Below are 23,069 nucleotides of genomic sequence, written 5' to 3' on the forward strand. Positions count from 1 at the left end.
AAGCAGCCAATCATCTGGCTCGCCTTCTTCCCTTTTACGATTTGATGTTTGAGAGTGAGCGCGTGCAAGAATGCACGATTCAGCGTTTTTTTCCCCTGAATAGACTAAATGAAAAGGTCCAGGTGAGAGCTGTGGATTCAAACACGGCACACGGCACGCGGTCAGAGTCCCCACACAGCCTGTCCTTCACTCACACACTTTATAAAGGTCATTATTGTACTGATGGTGTTGTGATTATAGCCTGTTGTGACAGAGGCGGGTTTAGGATCGGGCCACGCGCTGATTGGACACGATGACCCCCCTGTGGCACTGTGCTTCCGTTTAGTGCGTACGCGCAGGCGCAGCGACCCCTCTCTCTTCTGATTTTTATTTACTCCCGAAACCCAAGATGGCTCCTGTGAATGTCTCAGTCCCATAGCAAATCGAGGATGCGAGTAGCTGCCGAAAAAACAACTTTTCCCCGAGCGTCGCATCCCCTGGAGTTTAATCCGTATGCCGCGGAGGAGGCTGTAACGTCCGCGTAGGCACCGAGCAGCCGTCGGAGCTCCGCGAAACCGCCTTCAATCCACCAATTTGGAGTAGTTTCGCGAAGTAGCTCTTCTCCTCGCTGTCGCTGTCTGTCCGGAGCGAGGTTCAGGCAGGCAGCTCATCCAAATGGCCGAACCGAGAAAAGTGCAGTTTGTCACCCTCTCGGCCTTCACAGCTGGAGCCGCCGCGGAGTCCAGGAAACGGCGGCTGGAGGATGAGGCCGACTTCAACTTCGACAGAGCCGGGGAGGTCGAGGCAGCGACCGGGGCAGGAGGTGCCGCCAGCAACGGTCGCCTCGTTAAAACCGGCGACAGGGACAAGGCTGCAGCCGAAAAGAGGGCGACCGTGAGGCTAAACCTGCCCCTGTCCGAGCCTGACGACCGCTCGTCCGCCGAGTTTAATTACGGGGAACTCATCCAGAACCTCCAGGTAGGATCTCCGAGTTTAAGCAGCATTACGAGGCCGGGGGAGAGAGAGTGGAGCCGGAGTTAATTTATCGCTCTTGGAAGTGTTTGTGTGGACTTGTTTGCTAAGTTAGCTGGAGAGGGGGGTGCACCTTGTGTTTCGATGGCATAGCGTGGTTGAAACTGACCAGCACAAAAGAGAGCAGCATTTCTTCATCTTCTTTTTTTAATCCAACACGTCCAACTTCTGCTGAGCTCTCACAGATTCTAGCTTTTTAAATCAGAGGGCTGGGAGACCTCCTCCCCCGCCTCTCTTCCACATGTAGAGAGGGATGAAGCTGGTCTTGTGCTGCTTTGCTACCTGTGTCCTTTCCACTCAGGCTTGCCCAGCAACAGCCCAGTCACACAGCCATTACAGCACTTGGAAATGCCACATGCAGTTTGGCCCTCTGGCAGCGGCTGATAGATAGATGAGAGAGCATTGCTGATGGAAGTACCAGGATGTAACATGGGAGTGAGGCAAATGTCAGCAGTGAGATCAAAGACAAGCTCGCCACATTGTCAATCTGTGCACATCTGGATCATCTGGTTTCTGCTTATAAACCAAAAGTTAATTAAATATTTCTTACTCGGGGCCAAACAGTAGTCCTGCCAGCACCGTGTTGGGAATATTTTGAGCATTTGTACCAGCACTCACTTGCAGCTGTTCACTTATTTAAGGCTGCTGTGATAATATGTTGATACATTTCTGATTGGACTGAGTCACTGCAACTGTTTGACTTTGCCCCAGGGGTCCGATCATTCCTGTTCACTGTTTTGTTGTTCAAATTTTCTTCCAGGCAAAGAATAATGCTCCAAGTTTGACTTCAGCCCGCAATCCCGATGACCCCTTCAATGATGAGGAGAGAGAGCGGCTCCAGGTTGAAGCCCTGGCTAAGAAGTTTGAAAATAAATATGTGAGTGGTTTGATTAATTTTTTTTAAAATTCCATGTTTGTTGTAGGATTTTTCAATGAGGATCAAATTTCACAGCTGAAAAGTAAATCTTTAAATTAGTGGTGGTTTCTAAATAATGTTAAAGGGCCTCATTATACTGTCTGCTCGTACAGTCATGGACATTGATATTAAATGTGGACAGGTTTCATAAAATCACGTGTCTGTAAACTACTGTGGTCACCTTAGCCACACAACTCTGTGGGGACAGAAGCTCCACCCACCTGAGGTTCAAACCTTTTGATTGTCAATGACAGCCAATCAGAAGAAAGCCGACTTAAAGCAGTGGTTCTTGAACAATGGGCTGTATAGCTGGTAACCAAGTGACAAATATGAAGTGAATGATTGTGATTATTAATTATTTATTTATTTATTAAGAAAAACCAAAGAGCTTGCTGATCCTACTCCATTGACCTTTAATTTAACAAAAAATCTTGGATTTTTTTTAAATATTACTGATTAATAAAAATTGTGGTGTGGAGCACAAACTGTCTGGCTGCTGAATGTCAGAATATGTTTGAGAACCACTGGGTTAAGGGAAGTGGGAAGGATAAGCAAAGATTATTTTGAGCTGCGAATCATGCTAAGCTACTCTACACTCTAGCGCTAAAAATATGGATCTGAAAATTAGTTTTCTGGAAATCAAAGCTTGTTCAAGCCACTGAAATAAACGTTTAACATGTATAAATCAAAATTTCAGGTTGTTACCTAAAATGTCCAGGTGGGTTTTCTAAACTTAGAAGAAATTAATGACATTTTGAATTGCAGAGTTGAAGTTTTGAGGTATTAACATTAAATTTATGACTTATGGATAGCAAAGTGTTCTTTCAGTAGTGTAAATAAGTTTTCGTGCATAAGTCCACTTTAATAATGTTTTTCTTGCTCTGTAGCTCAACGGCTCACGCACAGATATGTGTGTGCCAATAAGCTGATGGTCACTAATTTTTATTAGTTAAACATATTAGTGTTAGTTTTAATAACTTATGGTTTTTAAGTTTAAGTTAAGCTACACTTATTTCCAAAAGTTTTATGGGATGCTTGGTATTTCCAGACTCTTGTTTTGTAATGAAAAAACTGTCAAACCTCGAGTGAATTATTGCTTCTATCTAAGGTTTCAGCACTACAGGGTCTTTGTGGCAGATATTTCATATTTAAGCAATAAACTGTACAGAAATATTCATGCTTATTACTGTTTGTGCCATATATCTTTAAGTAACTTAAAAGACAAATTATCTGTTGATTTTGTTATTTTTAATTTTTAAAATAATTAGGTGAAGTGATTTATCCATCAGACTGGATTTGTTTCTGTGGGGGTCCAAGTGTGTTTTTTTGCACTCATCAGAGCGCCAAACGTCCCAAAAACAAAAGTATTACAAATATTTCCTCAGTTCTCACTGTGCTAATGTTTTATGGTTTTGGGTTATGTGAGGATTACAGAGAAGAAAACTGTTGTGTTCTGCTTGTAAATGAAAATTAAATTCTATGAAAAACGTTTTAGGGGAACGTGGGGAAGAAGAAGAGGAAGGATCGAATGCAAGATCTGATCGATATTGGGTTTGGCTACGATGAGACAGACCCCTTTATAGACAACTCTGAGGCTGTGAGTATTCCTTTCTTCATGACTAACGAGGTGTTTTTTCCCTCTCGTGTGTCTGTTTTCTAAGACTTTCATGTAGTGGAGTGTCTGAGTTTGTCTCTATAATAATGTGGCATGCTAGTCTCCTCGCTCCCTTATTATCTGCTGATTTATTTGATGTCCTCGTTACGCTCCTGAACTGCTGCTGTTTGGTCTCGATGTGTGGAGGTAGACATTATCCCTCTGTGGTTAAATATTTATTTCCTGCCTTGATGTTTCCAAACTGTACGTTCAGTGGCACTTCTAAAGATAGACAGTTGTCCTTTATTAAACCAACCTGAGACTGCAGTCTAAAACAGTCCTCATGACTCATGAAGACGTCCGTGCTCCTTGTGTCCAAACAGGAATACGTTGTTGTTGTTGTCTCAGTGTTTATAACTCAGTATTCGGAGGATGTCACTCTCTGTCTGGCTGTAATAGCTAGAATTATGCTCTTTTATGGATTCCCTGCCATTATATGATATTTGTCTTGGTGTTTTTAAATAGCTATCCTCTCTGCTCACAAATTGGCTGCACACTGTTTGACTTATTTCTTTCCCCCTTTTTGTTTTGATATGTGCCATGATGGGAAAATTGTTTTCATCTGTGGCCCGGAGGGGATTGGGATTCTTTTACTGATTTATTTATTTCTGGCTCACAGTTAACACCCTCAGTTTCACTGACCAGCAGCTGCTTGGTGACACATTACCAGTTACTCAAAATGTTTTTAAAGCTGCAGACAGCTGCGGTGCAAGTGGCATTATTCTTTACCAGAGTCGTGTAAATTCACACTGAGGCTTGTCTTCCTTTGTTAATGTTTTCCTCAGTATGACGAGCTGGTGCCCGCCTCGCTCACCACAAAGCTGGGGGGATTTTACATCAACACTGGCACGCTGCAGTTCAGAGCGGCCTCTGAATCAGAGGGAGAGGAGGACAAGGTGAGACTACCTGAGCATATTTCAATATTTCTGTGTTTGAGTCAGTTAAATGGAATTCGACTCCAAAGGGTGATAAATTAAGACCTTCAGTGGTTCTTAATTTAAAGATAAGAAAGCCAGCACAATAAATACACCCTCACCATTAAAATCCAGATGCAACAATAAACTGTTAAATAAATACTAAAACCTAAAAGAGAAAGACTAACTTTACGCCTCAAAGTTGGCTGGATCACTCCGCTGGTAAACTTTGTCTGTAGCGTGTTTCGTGCAGTTCAGAGTGCTTTACTGGTGACTGACAGGCTGATAGCAAAAAAAAAAAAAAGAACAATGTGCAGATAATCAATTCAAATAAAATCAAAACATGAAGCATCAAAGAAAGAAACTCAGTTGCAACATAGCGTTAGGTCCACAACCTGCTGGACAGTCTTTGGGTTTTGCCTCTGTGCACCACCACAATGGATTTTAAACCAAACAATCAGGATGTGACTTAAGTTTGATTTAAGAGGATTAACACAAATTTAGCATTTACTGTTAAGGATCAACAGACACTTTTTTAAAGTGTTTCTGATTTTTTTTCAAAGTCAAAAGTAACTGAACAAACTAACATCCATGGAGATCACCAAATCCCGTTTTGTCTCTTGAGATGCTCTGCTAGGCCTTTCCTGCAGTCCCCTTCACTTACTGCTGTTTGTGGGTCGTTTGGCATTCAGTTTTGTATTTAATAATTCTTCTTTTTCAGAAGTGTGCAGGCAGTGCAGAGATTTTCCTTTCAAAGTCAAAATTGGTCTTCCTGCATCTTCTGTTCATGAAGGCATCTCTTGATTGTAGATCTTAGCAATGATTCAAACACCAGCTTGAAAGTTTTTCTTGACTTTGGTTAGAAGTTGCAAAGTTCTTTTTCTTGACCATGGAAATAATTCTGTGGCCTTTCAGGACTTCTGGTGTCGCTGGGCTGGTTAGTGCACTCATCCTTTGTACTGTATTGTAGATTGGCTGCTCTTAAATTTTTATTTTATTTTTTAAACCAGTCTGACAGGTTTATTTGTTTTTTTCCACTTAATGATGGCCTCTCTTACTTATACTCACATCTCTTAAAGTGAAAAGCTATAAAGTAATAGTAGTAATAATAATAATAATAATGGGGATTTTGTATAAACCAAAAAAATTCTCTAATTAATAAACACTTAAACATGTCGTAAACGCCCTTCAATTAAAACTGAAAGTCTGCACTTAAGTCACATTCTGATTGGCTGATTTAAAATCCGTACCGTAACCAATTAATATGGACAAAGACACGAGTCTCATGTTATCAGGACGGCAACGAAATGCATGACGTAACTCAGAGTGATGGAAAAATGCAAATGTTCTACAGCACACCAAGATGTCAGTCACCATAAAAACATGGCGGGCGGGCGGCGGGGCAGAGGAAATGAAACGTCAGCTTTGTCTGGTTCCCAGGTTGTTCTTGCCATGAAATTTAAAGGGTAAACAAACATACCTGGTTCGCGTCAGCATGTTGGTGTGATGATGTTAGAATGTAGCTTTTAATGTTTTTTTATTTTTTTATTTTTTTATTTCCCAAACACAAAACAAATCTGCCTGTACCAAGTTTAATGACCCAGGGCGACTGCAAGGTGCTCAAACTTTGAGCTAAGCCCCGTTAACTGAACTCTACTTATCAGACCATGTGACGCTGCAGTCCTAACATCCAGCAAGAGCCCGTTTTTCATCTGGCTTAGCAAGATACAGTGTTGACAGCATCACTCAACACATCAATAAGAGCATACTGATCCGCACGGAGCGCTGCTCACACCGAATTCGTTATCAGTCATTGTCTGCTGTTTATCTGAATTAATGAGCGTATGTTGTTGTGGCTTTTTCAGAAGCTGAATGACAACAGCGAGCAGGTGATCAAGAGGAGGAAGAAGAAAGAAGGAAACGCTCTGGAGGAGAAGAGCACGAAGAAGAATAAAGTACCCAAACAGGGGTGAGAACCGTGGCTGTGTAATATTACTCCCTGTCCGTTTGTGTCGGGGCTTGTGTGGTTTTTATTATTAAGCTCAATGTGAGGCTTATGAAAAGCTGAGCAAGCCAAAACTCTTGAATTGAAGGACATCGCTTTGCATGCAGCTCTCAGAAAATATTCCTAATCAGGTGATTTATTCTGAAGATGTCTCTTCCTGTATATATGGACAGGCTGTTTCTCCTGACCTTTTTAGACACCCAGTGATTTGTGGGCCACCACAAATATGCAACGAGGCATCTGTGTGCTCTTAACCCCTCTAACAAACCGCCACGCTGTGTGACATTACACCCCTCTGCCTTTCTGTGGACGCTCTCGTACGTCTATCACGAGGCAGGGGTGCTTATTGAGACTTGCTCGCAGCTGCTGTGACAAGCAAGCCACCTTCTAGGAAATGCTCCATTATCTATGCTCGTATATGCCGAATACTCCAACACCCCTCCATCCTGAATACTACGTCTAAAAATAGCCACAGCTATTGCCATTGTGCCATTGCTAAATGGATGATGTTATATATGGGAGTGTATGTGTGTCAGACCTTTGAGAGCAGACTGCAGGTTAATCCCATTGAATCCCCACACTTTTGCCTCATATCTGTCTTTGTCAGCACGTGTCGATGCCTCAGTTTGTCTGTGAAAAGATCGTTATTGGTGCCTTGTCCTACGTGGGCCGGTGAGTTTAAGATTTTTCAAAATGGAGTGGACTCGCCTGGTTTCAGACCTCAAAACAGCCGCCCACATTTCAGATTTGCTTAAGCATTCAGATGGGTTTACTGCAACCCCTTTATGGTTGTTTGCAGCAGCTGGAGAGGCAGTTGGCTAATCAGAGCTTAGAAGGTGGGATTAAGAGCACGGGCATCATCTTCCTGCAAAGCTACATTAATGAAAACTAGTTACAAGAAAATGGTTAAGTTTAATTTAAAATGACTTTTGTTCAACTTTCATGACCTTTTGTTAAAGCAGCGTAAAGGTGAGAAAGATTTGAGAATAAGGAATTGGGCTTTGGAAAGTTTTTTTTTTTTTTTTTGACTGTCTCTTTGAACTTGTAGGTATTTTCTGTGAATGTTGAACTTTTGAATTAAAGTGATATTGATTAACTTTGTCCCTGATATGTTTGTGAATGTAAATCAGCCAGATGAGGCTGTATTCAAGGTTTGAGAAACCTGAGCAAGCTGCCTTTGCCACTGCAAATGACACCAGCATGGATATTTTATTGAGTTTTCTGATTTTGATAGTTCTTTGAGTTCTTCTTTATGTCTTGGATACAAATGTGGATGTAATCCAGTGGCTCTGAAACAGTGATGTGGGGCACAGAGTCACGGCAGAGGGAGCATAGACAATCAGGGGGAAATGGAGTGAAACTGGTCAATGATTCATCAAGAAGAAAAAAGATGAACGTCGCTGACCTTCACTTCAATAAATTCAGCTTGGGTCCATCTTTATTTTTAATGATTGACTGAAAATTGTAGGCGTGACCTGTTTGGGCTCTGAATGAAAGAAAATTTTAAGAAGCACTGCAGTCATCATGTTTTCGTTTCCCTCAACAGAGTCACAGCTCTCAGCCTCCACCGACCGGAGAAGAAGAAGAGAAAGAAGCTGATAAAGGACTCTCTGTATCTAGCGACCATGCTCCGCCGCTTCACCCGCGAGAAGGAAGAGATGAGGAAAAGAAACCCCAACATGGCTCACTCTGGCCTGGCAGGAAGCGTGGCTAACAAGCCCCACTCTGGCAATACAACGAACCACCTGTTATCTTCTAACTCCACCCACCTGCAGGACAACACAGCCGCCAACGACCTCTCACTGGCAGACCTCACCTCGGACCCCGCTGTGATGTCACTGCTGGGCTCAGCCAACGAGAAGGAGCTACAGGACCTCCTGGGCGACCTGGACTTCAGCTTGTTGGACACCGACCAGCAGCACGCCATGGCGACGGCCAGAGAGAATGGCATACTGGGAGTCGGTGTGCCAACTCATAAAGCGGTAGGAGGAGGTGGCCAAGGGCGTGGCCCGGGGCCCTCCAGCAGACTGTTTTCGCCGCCTCCGCTTCCCAATGGACTGCCTGCTCCTCTTATTAAACGCATCGAGGACCTGCGGGTGGTGAGTCAGCTGTAGGCTGTTAGTGGGCGACTGCAATTACCTGTGAAACCTCTTCACTGAAGTTAAACACAAATGCCATTCAGTTGAGGAAGTGGCAGAGGATGTTTATTGTTTCTGTTTAGTCCGGAGAGAAAAGTCTCTAAAGCGTTGGAGAAATGTGGCTGAGCCCTGAGGGGGTTTTATGTAACTAAAACAGCAGCAGACCTCTCACCACTACCTCTTCAACATATACTTATGTTCTCGTTGCTCTTATATCTGAGAGCCGCCCATCTTTTTATAGATGTTGGTAAACATGTAAGGAGAGGTAGGAAAACAATGGAGAGGATTGATGGATTCAGAGGTGGAGAAGAGCAGACTGAGCCAGAGGGGAGAAATAAAAATAAAAATAGTGGTAAAATATATTTGTTTTTGTTGTTGATTCAAAGATAACATGAGGGGAGTATTTTCTTTAAATGTGGACCTATTATGCTTTCCTTTTAAATTTTCTATACACACGGTTACCACAGACAGCACTTAAAAACATAGCCAAAGATTCAAATAATGAGATCAGTATGTCCAAGTAATCCCTGTAACACTGCTCCAAACACTGTTTTCAATATTTTTTTCTGCTCTTGGCTCTTTTTGATGTCAGAAAGAGCAGATATCCCTTATATGGCAGACAAGCTTCACTTACCTGCTATTTAGACCTGTTTGTGAGGGGCAGCCAATCAGAAGAAAGTTTGCTTAAGGAGCAAGCCACCCAGTGTAAAGCTGCTATAGTGAAGTCAGCTCTTATCAATGGTTGCCCCTCAAATTCCACTTTAACCATAATTGCTTACAGGTTTATTGTTATATTTAGAGTCATGTATAGCTGTGTGGAGGTAGAGGAGTGTTTGCACACTGCAGTGTTGTATATGTATTTACAGCGTATGGCACAGTGCTCTATGCTGACTCAACCTTTCTCCCACAGGCTTCGCGGCAGTTTGATCAGGAGGGCAGGAAGAAATTTTTCACCCTGGACATGAATAACATTCTCCTGGAGTGAGTAGGACAGCTTTTAAATCACCGTCAGCCAAATCCCAGCACACTCTTCTCCATTTCCCTTTTTCTTTCTTTTTTTTCTTTTTTGGAAGCAGATTTCCCTCGTCACCTCTGCTGCTGCCATCTTTAAGTGTTTTGTTTTCTGTCCGTCTCTCATTTTCTTCAGTAATGACATGCTTCTCATTTCAATCACCCTGCTTTCATTCCTCTGGCACTTCCGTCTTTTCTCTTGTCTCGTCTCTTTTGTTTCTTTTTACCGCTTTTCTGACAATCTGGACTCTCTCTCCCTTCTCTCAGTATTGAGCTGCAGGTCCAAGAGCAGCCTCCCGAGGTGCGCTCAGAAATCTACTCCCACATGGAGGCGTTTGTGCCGTGCAACAAAGAGGCGCTCCTCAAACGCCTGAAGAAGCTCAGCCTGAACATCCAGGTGAGTTAAAGCTTTACTGTGGAGGAGAGGAAGCTGTGAATCCTCACTCTGATCTAAAAAGTGATTGAGTGCAGGAGGAGGGGGGTGTCCTTCTTCAGCCTTTATTATTGCTCTGTGGCCACTAAAAGATTCAGGAGGGGCTTTGAAAATCTCACCACGCAGCATGGCTCAAATCTGGCCTTCTTTAACACATCCTGCAGGTCAGTGTGTGATTTGGGTGGGTGTCCAGTTTTTTCTTTTCCTGAAAGTCAAAAATTGCCCCTAAAACAGACGACCCATAAAGAGTGCAATGATCAAAAATTACTGTTAGATGTTTAGTGTAGAGACATAAAGCAAAGGACTGGATTGGTCAAAGATGACACGGTTTTGACCTTTTTTAAATTTTTTTTTACTCTTCTATGATAAATGAATATCTTTTGATCCTTTAACAGCTTCATGCTCCTTTTTCTGAGCTTTTAGCTTTTTCTTTCACAGCCAACACATCAGGGAGATGCTGAAATTTAACTCTATTTGTTTCTTTTGAGCTCTTTCGAGATATTTCTGAGCTCCTACCCATCGCCAGAACTCCCCCCTTGTTCGTCCCTGTCACGTTTGCCTTTTTCACGCAGCGGTTAATCCCTAGCTGTATTCGGTGCTTCCGTTAATAACGTGCAGGGATCTCAGCGTGGGCAGACTAGCGCAGAGAGGTTTGCAGCTGAAAACAGGCTTCCAAAGGTCTTCTTTGTCATGCGCCATTAATGTTGGATTGTTGACAAAATAAATCTACATACCCCGACCCTCTGTCTCGCTCTTTAACTCTCCATCATATTTTTTTATTATTCCCCTTTCTCGCCTTTTTTTGTGTCTCTTAACTTTTTCATTTCTGAGTCTTCATTCACTTCTGCTGCCTCTCTTTCCCCACTCCCCTCACTCCGACCTTAATTTCTTCCCTCCTCCTAATTTCTTTCTTTTCTCTACCTCTCATTCCCTTTGTCATTACATCCATTTCTGCTTTTTCTTTCAGGACGATCGACTGCGGACGCCACTTTTGAAGCTGAAGCTAGCAGTGTGCAGTGTGATGCCTGAGCAGATAGCGAAATATAACATGGAGTGCATGGCTAAGGTTGCAAAGTAAGTCAGTCCTTTTTGTTCCAGAAGGTGAGCAGTCCTCTGAAAGCAGTTTGAGGACAGCTCTTTTAAAAGAAGTGATATGTGAACTCTCCTGATAATCTTTTTTCCATCCACCCATGTCATCGGAGTTCCCGATGCCGTTTTCACACTGGCAGCATTTGTCTTCTATGCAAATCGTATGAAGATCAGAGTTAACGGTGCTCAAAGTCCAGTCAGTGCAAAGCAGCTTTTTTTCCCTTGCTGTGTTTGTCAGTTAAGTTGAGATGGAGGGAGACTTATAATATCAAAACTATTAATAATAGCAGGGGAGAAACATCCATTTATTTACACTGATGTAAAAGAAGTCTTAAAAATGCTGCCTGTGGATACATACCCGAATACTGCTACCGTACGACGTTCAAAGCATAACGCATATAAAAACTTGGATGGAAAATGCATAAAAGCATCTTGTTGACTTTAATTTCTTGAGGAAAAAATGGTTTATTCAAGCCGTTTATGTTCACTTTTATATCTGTGTTTTATTGCAGACAGCAGTCAGAGGAGGGCGATAAGAACGGCTCAGAGGAGGACGATGAGGAGAAACCTGGGAAGAGAATCGTGGGACCTCGGAAGAAGTTTGTCTGGGACGACAAGCTCAGGTAATGATCCGAGTCTGTCCTGCTGGAAGAGCCGGCCGGATGCCGTTCAGCGTCTTTGTGCTGCTGTGTGGAGTGATTTGTTTTCTCTTCGTCTCTTTTTGTTTTCATCTTCCCCTTTGTTCTCCACCGCTGGTGTTTAATCTAGTAAACCGAGCTCATACAGGCTGTAAACAATTTATGTCCGTTCAGAGCTTGCAGGATTAACACTTCACATCCTGGAGAAAGAGCTTTTACTTTTCACCATTCTCCATTTTTTTTTTTTTTTTCCTACTTATATTTCACTAAAACCGAAGGTAAAGTTTTATTCCTGCATGGTGAGGAATAACGAGGAAACCCACAGGTCAGAAATGGTGTCTGAATAAAACTGCTGATAAGTGCTCATTAATTTTCTCCATCGTACTACAAAGACATTTATTTATTCATTTAATTCAAAATAAATGAATACCTCTGCCTCTTTGAAGCATATCAGTGTCTTCTGTCATTTTGTGCTCGGAGACTGCAGCCTGTTTTTCACCTTAATATTGAGTGGAGTGTGTGTGTGTTTGTGCAGGAACCTGCTGTGCAGCTTAGTGCGAGTGAAGCTGAGCTGCTATGAGATGGAGAACCAGTGCTCTCTGTCTGTGGAGGACTACCTCAAGGCTTTCTTAGAGAATGAGGTCAAACCACTGTGGCCCAAGGGCTGGATGCAGACCAGGTCTGTGCTGCTTTTGTGTGTTCAGCTCGTTACAAGCAGGAGGCACTTATCCGCGGAAAAGTGCAAACTGTGTTTTAAATGTTGTCAAAGTACTATAAATTTGCTGCTGCCATGAGAGCAGTTAAGTCTATTTGATATGTGTAAACCCTCAACAATAGTAATCCATCCACATTAGGAACCTTTGGAACCGACTGTATCCAACTTTAATGTGTTTTCCGTTTTTCTCGGTGATGTCGTTCTTAATGTCAGTGACCCTGATTTTTGGCTGACTTTGTTGTTTATTGCCTGTTTCTCAGGATCTTGTTCAAGGAGAGCCTTGTTGTTCACAATCACCTCACTGGAAACCTGTAAGTGTGTCCTTTGTTTCTCCCGTAACTCTGAGCATGCAGGAATTTTACTGGGACTGAGCGTCAATGTAAAATGTCAGCTGAAGAGGGTGAATAATTGCTGGTATTTTTCCACACAGAGTGAAAAAGAGAATGGTGCCTGGACCCAAGGCTAAACCCAAGGTGAGTGACAGCTCAGACTATTTACTGCAAAATATCAAAAAGAAAAAAGGGTGTGTGTATTTTTATTTTACAGCAGTTTTATGAATCGTTCAATTTGAGCCCACTGGCTGAAGTTCTTTTGTGCATTAATACAACTGTAGCTGTATCATATTTGTGTATCTCTCAAAAAACAAGTGATTTGTAGGATTTATACAGCCAGGTGTAGTAACATTTATAGGCGGTGCAGTCAGGCCACGGGGCGAGGTCTCAGAAGGGTCTGACAGGTATGACACAGAATCATAAAGCCACTGTTAAACTGCTTAAAAAAAACAAAAACAAAAACGCTTCCTGACATTTTTCACAGTAAAAGCTCAAATGTTAAGGAGGAGTTGTGTGAAGGAACCTATGAGTTTCGTTCAGGGTTTAAAAAGTGTTTTGTGGGTAAAATGTTGGAGCTGTACTTTATGAAGAGAAGCGGTTAGAAATAAGTTCTGGTTTCTTTGTGGAGCTTGGGTGATACTGACTGTGTTCTCCTGTTCTTTAGGAGGGCCTTTGGCTCCACAAACCATCGCTCGGCATGACCTCCACCCCATCTCAGCCCACCTCCACATCTGTTCTGACCTCCAACCGCCAGCCCCTCTCCTCCTCGGAGCCCATCTGTTTGTCAGACTCTCTGGATGAAGATCTGACCGTTCCCTCTCTGGACTCCATCTCCCACGCTCTGGCCCTCCTCAGCAATGCATCCAAGGGTCCCACAGACAGCCCTTTGTCTCCCCCACCGCTGCAAATACCAACCTCTTCTCCTCCACCCGTCGCCCCTCACTACCCCTCAGGCTCTCAGCTTTCTGCCTCGTTAGCACAGACAACGCAGCACCATTCCCTGTCTAAAGTGGAGAGTGCTCCGCTGACAGCTGCATCTGTTGTGAACTTGCCAACAACAACGCTACCAACCTCCTCTTCTACCTCCTCTTCCTCGTCCCCGGCTGTCTCCTCCCTTGCTCACGTGCAGGCAGCAGGCCTAGCGTTAGCCTCCAGGACTGCAGACGGTCACTATGGCCCGATCAAAGGATCTGGTGTCATGGGCCAAACCCAGACTCAGAGACATGTTACCATGGCGTCACCCAATCACCGGCCAAGCACAGTGATGGGGAAGATGCATCCGCACCCCTCCCCTTCTCCTCCAAAGCATCGGCCTCCTCCGACAGCTTCCCCTCTGCTGCCCCCCCATCAGAAAGGCTTTGCTAGCCCGGTGGGGATACTGGGAACAATGGGAGCAAGTCACGCACTGGGAAAGAGCAGCGCCAAATCCAGCAGCAATGGCAGCGCTGTCAACAGCAACGTCACAGCTTCCTCCTCCCCTTCCCCTCAGTCCCGCTCCAACTCTACCTCCCACCATGGCTTGCAGTCCTTTTGCCCCCCGTCACCGGCCACCTCCTCACCCTCGCCAACCTCCCATACCGCACACTCCGCTCAAGGTAAATCCCACACACACCTCCACCACCAGCCCAACTTCATCACACCCATGCAGGCCACCCTCACCAAGTCCTCGCACAGCAGCAACTCTTCTCCCATCATCAAGCTAACCCCTCGGCCTCCCGCCCCCACCCCGCCACCCTCATCCTCCCCCTCGCCATCATCCTCACCGTCAAATCCGCTTTCCCATCAAATAATCTCCACCCAACAGCAGCAACACCAGTTCTCTCCCAAAACCCCCAAAACTTTCCGGCCCCCCTTCAGTGTATCAGGTGGCGGGCAGGTGAAACAAACACAGGGCGGCTGCAGCTTCACTGGAGCCCAGAAACCTCAGTCCACCACTAGCAACAGTAGCATCAACAACAACTCTAACAACAAGGGAGTGGTCTCGACAGTCTGCAGTCATCCGGACAAAACCCCCCAATCACCTTCAGTCTCAGCCAGTCACGGGCAGAGGCAGAGGGTAGTGGGTGGGGCCAGCCACGGCTCAAAGGCTGGAAATGGTTGGGTGGCTTCAGGAACTTTGGCCACATCCTCCACAACGTCACACCTCTCACAGGTTAGTTTCCACCAACGGGAAGTCACTCTTAGAGTTTTATTTTGAATATATTTGTATATATTTTGTGTTTCCTTTGCAGGTATCGACTGCAGGCACTCCCCTCCTGGGCAACCCCTCTGCTTTGCCCCTGGGCTTCGGGATGTTGGGAGGTCTGGTGCCTGTCTCGCTACCCTTCCAGTTTCCGTCGTTGCTCAATTTCAGCCCTCCTGGAGCTTCCGGGGCGGCTGGAATGGGCACAGCACCCAGCTCCAACTCAGGATACCCGTTAGCACAGAGCGACCTAATGGGTGAGTGGGCTCTTAATTAAGGGACCTGCATCTTTTATCGCCAACAGACAGACTTTACTGTGCTTTTTAAAATAAAAGGCCTTTGATATCCTATATCAATAACACGTTAGACTTTAGGAAGTTATTTTGCCTTTTATTACAACTTGCAACTACGTTATATTAAGTGGGGGTTGCGGTAAAACACAAAAAATAAGATGGTACAGGATTTATACTGGCGGTTTCTGTTAAGAAAATGAGTTACTCTGGTAACCTTTTCACAGATATAGGAATTTAACTAGTAGCATCTTTAAAAGTATTTTAATACTTACTACTAACTGTAGCAGAATTGTTGTAGTTTTTGTTGATTTGATTATAGATTTTCTTGTTTCAGTTTAGTTTTTACCCCTCAGTCGTAAAAGGCTAATCTGATATTGTCCTGACACCACCAGGTGTGTGGTTGGGAGGGTGGACTCCCAAGTTTGTGAATGCAATAACTTGAGAACGAAGCGATGTAGGATTTTGAAAAACTTACCAAAGGTGCATCTGCTAAAAATATCAGATGAGTTTGAATTTCAGTGCAATAACTGAAGAAGCAAGTCACCTAGGACTTAAATGTTCAGTGCCAATTGTAGTCTGTTTAATTATTACTGTATGGAGAGCAGATGTCAGAGCCAAGATTTAGAAAAATCAGTACAGCTGTAACAATAAAGACGCATAACTCTTTGAATGCCGTTGACTCAGTCTTGTAGACATCCAGAATCTCAATAAACGCGTCCATGAAGCTTTAATAACATCTTTACCAAACTAACAAGAACTAAAACTAAGGATATTCTATTTTTATTCTGAAATACTTATTTTTATTTTGGTTAATTAAAATGTTTTTCACATGTAGTTTTAGTTGACTACAATAATCTTGCTTTGTAAGAGACTAAATGGGACTCCTTAAATATTACTGGTTCACTGTGTATTTCTGTAAACCAGCAGTGCTTCCCCTGCCATGACCCTCTCTTTTACAAACCAGTCTCCCTCCTTTGTTCTCACCATTTTTTTTTTTTTTTTGCACCAGTCTCTGTCGTTTCAGCCCTTTGTACTCGTTCGCCTCGCTGACAGCTTTGATCCTCGACTATCTTTTATTGCTGGTCTCACATTTTAACGGTGTCATCTTTTCCCAGTTCTCCCTGGTTGTTGCTGTCTTTCCTCTCATTTGTCCACCCTACACTCCATCTCTCCTCAGATCTGTATAAGAGTCTCCAGTCAGGGTCACAGGCTGCCCTACCTCCTCACTTGCAGCTTGCTTTTTCAGGTAATCTGCATCCCTCCACCTCCTCTTCATCCTTCCTCTCCATCTGTCTGTGTCAGGCTGACTTGTTGCAGTCGGCTCAGCTGCTCTGTTACTTGTTAGTTCTCCAACTTTCTGTTTGCTGTAGTGTATCTGGTGTTCAGCATGCCTCTGGTTTGATCGTAGCATAGTAGAAACACGAAGATATGTCGTTTTTTGAGCAAAGTCTGTTTAAAAAAAACAAAAACTGGAACCTACTGGTTGACTTATGAACAATTAAACCTTTTTCATATTAGAAGTTTTTGATCCTTTTTAATCAAAAGTTTAATTTGCGTTTTATCTGGTGCTTTCACATATGGATGCAGTGATAAAAGGGTCGAACACTGATAGGTCAAAGTTTACTCAGGTCAGCAGCAGTCATTTTTTATTTTTAGGGGAAAAAAAAAGATTCAAATAATTTAACAGGTGTTCTGTAAAAGCAGGAAAAACCAAGCATTCAGCTACTGGCACGTTTTAAATGATAAGCTGAGTTTAAGGTGGATGAATGAAATGTCTTATCCTACTAAGGTTGGTTGTTCCTGGGTCGTCCTGTATCATTTCCAAGCAAATCCACACTTTGGATTTACTGTAACTCCTGTTAATTAATCGCAGGGACCAGGCCTGCGTAGCTTGTCTCTGTCGCCACTTCCTGTGGCAACTTCAGTTCAGTTGCCATCAGTTTTATAGTAAACTCAAAAGACAACACAATTATATAAATAACGTCAAGATGTCACCTTTCAGCCAGATTTTCATTTTAAACCTCATATTGACCCAAAATTTCAGAATTTGCCAGTCGTCTGTGTACCTCAGTTTGCCAGAATTAAAGATGCTTAGTAATTTACATTTTCAGCCAAAGAACCACCCACACACTCGGCCCTTCATGTTTCATAAGACAATGTTTTTCATCGTTCTGCTGCAGCCTGTTGCACCAGTTCAACTCAGGCTTTCTAGCAAGTATTCTAAGGACCTCAGATTGACCCTAAGGAGGATGGTCCTTTCTGACATTTTAGTAATATATAATCTTTCTGTAAGGAAAAGGACAAACTAAACATTGTAACAGATGTTCTGCTTGTGTCTAGCCAGTAACAGAGAACCTGATTATTATTAGCAGGCTAATATTATCGTCTTTTACTGGCTATCTGCCAATCTCTGTATTTCCATTTGTAAAGACAAATAAATAAACATTTAAAAAGTAAAGACCAAGAAACAGTCTTCAACCCTTCTGAGTGTTGAAAGCTGTGTCTGCCTCTTACTGAGACAGACTTATCCTGACTACTTCATAGCTTTTATCAGTCACTGACAGCAGCCACATTGGATTTTGTTTAAATAAATCAAAAATCTTTGTTTTCCACCTGATTGTCTGTTCACATCTTTCTCGATCCTAAAGTGAAACAAAGTGCCTGAAACCAACATTCTTTTTAATAACCAGCAGGGGGCGACTCCAAGAAAAACCATCTGAAATTAAGTGTTTAGAACCTTTTGGGATGCATGTAGACGCACTGCCCTCGGTTTAACAGTGCACGTATGACAGAATATGAGAAACAGTGCATTAGGTGCCCTTCAGTGATCTGGTGCCACAGGTTGCTGGATCTGTTTCATCGTCCAGCTGTTTGAAAATGTGCCCTCTCCACGCAGATGCGAACCAAAGCCAGGGTGGAGACATGAAGAGGAAATCCCACTGAACAATAACAGCACAGGAGACAGACAGACGTCACATCCTCGCCTCCTGGCCACAACCACCAACAGACTCTTCGGCTTGATTGACTGACGTGATGCGGTATGAAGGGGGGAGGGGGTGTTGCTCCCTCGCCTCCTTTTAAAAAAACAAACAAACAAAAAGAGGACATAAAAGAGTTTATCTCCGCTACGAGTGGCAAGGATTTAATTTAACTGTATTTTCTAACAAACCGGGTATGAGAACAAGACGGCGTGAATGACGAGGACACTTGTTTTTGTTCTGCCTTTTTTCTTTTCTCCTCTTTGTCAACATGTTTACATATGACTGACCTTGATCACTGTGGAATGAGTGTGAGCGAGGTGATGGTACAGATGAGAGTAGTAGTACACTACATAATATAATTTGTATTTAAGCTCATGTGGAGTAACAGGACTCGTTGTTGCAGTACAGAAAAGGAAAAAAGAAGAAACAGACTGACTAATGAACTTTTGTTTTTCTGTCTTTCGTGGGAATCGTCTGTAGAAGTTTATCGTCGGTCACCTCTGCTCCCACAAATGACTGTTAAGTAGTAGCTTAAATTAATATTGATAAATTATTTGTAATTTACACAGGGACAAAGGTGTGTGTGTGTGTGTGTGTGTGTGTGTGTGTCTGTGTGTGTGTGTGTGTGAGAGAGAGGAAGAGAGACTGATGTGGTTAATTTTAAATGTGTGTATGTACATAAGAAACACAATATACTGTTAATTTCTTTCCAGATTATTCTGTATGACTGGGTAAAGACGTGTATTCCCCTCTCACAATAACGAGCAAGCGTTAAGTGTGACGCCCCTCTCTTGCTCGGTGTGTTTTTGGTGCTGTTAACGATCACACTGGACCTTTCCTTGGAAAAAAAAAAGACTTAAATTGAAAAAGTTTTGGCCTCCTCTTGCGGACAGAGGAATTGCCTGTGAGAGAGGGGGAGAAACAAGATTGTAGTCTACTTGAATTTTTATTTTTTTTTAAATGTTAAGATTTTTGATTTCCTTTATCTGCTTATTGACTCAAACCAACTTAATATAACAAGACGCCTTAGTTTGTATTGAAAAAAAATATATGAAAAAGATCTATGCAGGACTGTAAACGCTCAATGCAAAAGTGCAAGTCGTCGCTTGGCTTTCAACCTCTACTCAACTTTGTCAGTGCATTTCTGGAGTTTGAATGTTTGTAGATGCTCTTTATGTCACTTGAGACTCCATATTTGTTTTCCTCCCCAATGTGTGCGTTCAGACAGAAAGCAAAGCGAGTTTTAGGTGCAGGGCGATAATACACAAACGCAAAGACAGCATGCATGCGCACAATCAGAAGAATGTGGGGAAAACGTGAAAGATGGTACACAAAACGAGTACCCAGTCCTGGGACAAGCAGAGCCCCAGTGACTGTGACACTTCTAAAAAGTCTAAAGCAAGAGTGTCAAACTCATTTTACACACAGCCTGCTTTGATCTTAAATGAGCCGGACCACTTAAACTCACCTCTCTGTCAATGCAAAGTAGCTTAACTATACGTTTAATGCCTAAGATATCTTAATATAAGAAAAAGAAGGGCAATTTGAACAATATGCCTCAGTTTTTCTATGTGATTAAGAAATGCTGCTATAGCAGAGAGAAATCTCTCGGTGCAACTCTTGGGCTCAAATTGTAAGGTTTTTTTCTCTTTTTCTTTCTATAAACAGAAAAAAAATCTGTAGTTTTTCCTTAATTTTACAGAAATATTTTCTGTTTAAAAAAAAAAATAAATAAATAAATGTAATTTTACAGAACTTTCTGTAGATTTTTTTTTTTTAATTTTACAGAAATATTTCTGTAATTGTAAACAACTCAAACAAACAAACAAAATTATCACTTAATTACTTTGGGATGTTATGAATGGCCGTGGGTGAGGTCTTTATTGGTAGGAAAAGCTGTAAAACTTGTTAAAAATCCAAGATTTCCTTCCTTCTCCACATTTTCTAAATGTGTCCATTGAGCCAGATCAGAGTGTTTGCCAGGCCAATTCTGGCTCCTGGGCCTTATGTTTGACACCCCTGGTCTAAAGAGTGTTTTGTTTTTGTTTTCCCTTCAGTCAGCGTTTTCACATGAAATTCTAATTGAACTCCCCCTTCATTAAATCACCTGTACACATAGTTGAAGAATTAACAAAAGAACCTTTTAGCTGCTCCTGTTCACCACGGGGTTGTTTTACAGTGACAACTGATTTAAAAGCCGATTTAACAAGAAGCTAAAATGAAAGCTGTCTGCATGTGGATGAACTGCAATCTTAACAAGGGCACAACATTTACTCCAATACATTTATTTATATTTTTGCTAATGTCAGATTTATGATATAAATTATAAATGTACTAATGAAAAGGTACATAAAGTCTCCATTATACACTTTTTTTTTTTCTTGTAGCTGGCTAGTTATTATTGCTCTTTTTCTGATTTATGACTGTTAGCAACCAACATTAAAGTGCAATGCTACTGGAAGGTTAACCAGACAGTTACTGGTGGTAATTCTTGAAAATATTAGCAAATGTGTGTTATATTAACATGATATCACTTTTTTTTTTTTTTTTTTAAATATCACATCTGGCAACAATACTGCTGTACTACAACCCCCTCCAGAGCAAACACTCCAGTCTGAATTAGCCGCAGTTTATTTTTACACAGCCAAGCAATACACAGACCAGTGTTGGCCTCTCATAGATATATTTATATATTTTAAAATGTTATCATCATACAGTTTTGTCCACTATTTGCAATACACGCAGCACTGTCTGCAGCACATGTAGCAGAGTAGCATTGGTCAGGTGGTGTCATTAAAATAAGCTGGACAACAGTTTATGAAATACTACAATGGCATTTCCCCTTTACAGTATCTCAGGGTTTGTCCTCGGTGTGCGTGTATAGTTATGGCAATGACTCTGTTACTTTAACAGAAGTCTGTTATTTCTGTACATTTGATAAACAAATGTGTTTTATGGTTTAGTAAAAAATGGTGAGTTGTGTATTTTTAATTATCATTACCAGTGTTTCAACCCCGCCCCTGGAGGAAGCCCAATAACTGTTTGTGGGGTCACTAACCGTTTTGTATGCAGGTTTAAAAAAATATTAATAATAATAACTACCGTATGTGTGCATATAAAGACTCTTTCTTGGATGCTCCACACTTAAATAAATCATTAGTAAGGCTCTTTAAAATAAAGAAAAAAGCTAAATGTACAATATTATTGCACACAGCTGCGTACATCATTAAAATTTAGATTAAGCATCAAGATTGTTTTATATTTGATCTAAATTAAAATACTAAAACTACTACAGCTGATTTATGACCTTTTAATAAGGTTTTCAGTAGCTGCTAGCTAAAACCTGCTTAAATCCATCAGTCTGCAATGACTCTGCTGCCATTATGTGAATGCAGCAGTATGGATGATAAAGCTTTTATAAGCGCTGTGGCTGACAACTCTAATTTAACTAAAGTACATAGGTGAAAATGTAAAAGCTCAATAGATGCAAATAGCAAACAAATACCACTGTTTTTGAACTGTTTTGATGTGCTGCTGAACACAAATTGCTTCCAGTCCTAACCAGCTAACTAGCAGCAGGCTAACTGGCAGCAGGCTAACGGTGAAAAGTTGGCTGACACCCTGAGACTAAAACGAGCTTCGCCCTGTCTGAACGCTGCTAGTGAAACCTCCCCTCAGCTGAATACCTCCGTTAACGAAACCGTTCTTCCTGAGTCTCTCCTCCACCCACCGGCTCCCTGCCCTCCTCCACTTGTGTCTGGCTGACCGGCTGCACCGAGAACGACGCCAAAGATTGTTGTGTAGCTCCTCCTGATGGGGTGCTGCTGGTCTGTGTGTGTATGTGTGAGGTTATTTCCCCGACATGTAAACCCATGCGTGTCATTGTGAAGTCATGTGACTGGAGCAGTGGGTGACATTTATTTAATTTTAAATGAGGGGGGTAAAAATGACATTTCGTGGTTATCTGGTTATCTGAGTTGGTCTTTTTGTAGATTATTTTTGTGTCCATTATGAAATTAAAACAGGTGGTTTTAATGTTGTGTCCAGATTTTTTTTTTTTTTTTTCCCCCACCCACTTCCTGTCTTCCTCCAAGGTTTTTGCTGTGTCAGCGCTGTCAAACAGTTTTTATTTCATGGGCTGTACCACTTTGATGAACCAGTGAAACTTTCCTTTCTGTCAGAGTAAGGAGGAATAACTACACATTTAATATCTTGCAGTATCTTAATATGAGAAAAAGTACATTTCAACAGTGGCTCAGTTTTTCTACATCATAAATGCTGCTGGAGCAAAGAAAAAGACCTGGCCCAACTCTTTCAGATTAAATTGTGAGAAAATTTGTAAAATTACAGTTTTAGTTGTCAAATATTGACTCATTGTAGGAAACAAATTTTGATCGTGAACAAAACGACTTTTCTGTCATTGCTAGTGGCTGCGAGTGAGGCCTTTAACAGTAGGAAAAATTCCAAAACAACATTCATGCTGACCTTTGGAAATTTCAAAGCCGTCCAATGGCCTGGATAGGAGCCTTTGCTGGGCCAATTCTGGACCCCGGGCCTTATGTTTGACACCTTTGTTCTAGAGCAACATTGAGTACCTCTACACCTTAATTCATGTACTTTTCAGGAACAGCAGGTACGCTTGATACCTGCGGATCAGAGAGCAGCCCTGTAAAGGTGTTAAATTTTATTTTGTCATGTCATAGAAAAGTGATCTCTGTCCAATGTCAGACCTCTCCCACCTGCTGTTGAAACTTTTT

General features: G+C 42.2%; 1 protein-coding gene across 3 annotated transcripts; it reads left to right on the forward strand.

Annotated features, from left to right (window-relative positions):
- Positions 1-332: 332 nt before the first annotated feature.
- ubn2a (ubinuclein 2a) lies at positions 333-22,347 on the forward strand. Of its 3 annotated transcripts, XM_086296235.1 has the most exons (17): positions 335-957; positions 1,772-1,888; positions 3,423-3,524; positions 4,367-4,477; positions 6,361-6,464; positions 8,047-8,599; positions 9,549-9,619; positions 9,917-10,046; positions 11,050-11,156; positions 11,684-11,794; positions 12,345-12,488; positions 12,785-12,835; positions 12,955-12,997; positions 13,521-15,008; positions 15,088-15,295; positions 16,509-16,577; positions 18,228-22,347. In XM_086296235.1, the coding sequence occupies exons 1-17, from the start codon at positions 655-657 to the stop codon at positions 18,272-18,274; spliced, it is 3,759 nt and encodes a 1,252-aa protein (XP_086152361.1). In that variant the 5' UTR covers positions 335-654; the 3' UTR covers positions 18,275-22,347. The 3 variants fall into 3 exon arrangements, with proteins under 3 accessions (XP_086152360.1, XP_086152361.1, XP_086152362.1); XM_086296234.1 differs by lacking the exon at positions 18,228-22,347 and having other exon boundaries at positions 333-957; positions 16,509-18,210; XM_086296236.1 differs by lacking the exon at positions 16,509-16,577.
- The last annotated feature ends 722 nt before the right edge of the window (positions 22,348-23,069 follow it).

Source organism: Aulonocara sp. 'chitande type north' Nkhata Bay, linkage group LG6 (assembly GCF_057382095.1).
Source record: "Aulonocara sp. 'chitande type north' Nkhata Bay isolate Kocher_YH1m ecotype deep benthic linkage group LG6, A_spYH_male_GT1.1, whole genome shotgun sequence".
Taxonomy (NCBI): Eukaryota; Metazoa; Chordata; class Actinopteri; order Cichliformes; family Cichlidae; genus Aulonocara; species Aulonocara sp. 'chitande type north' Nkhata Bay.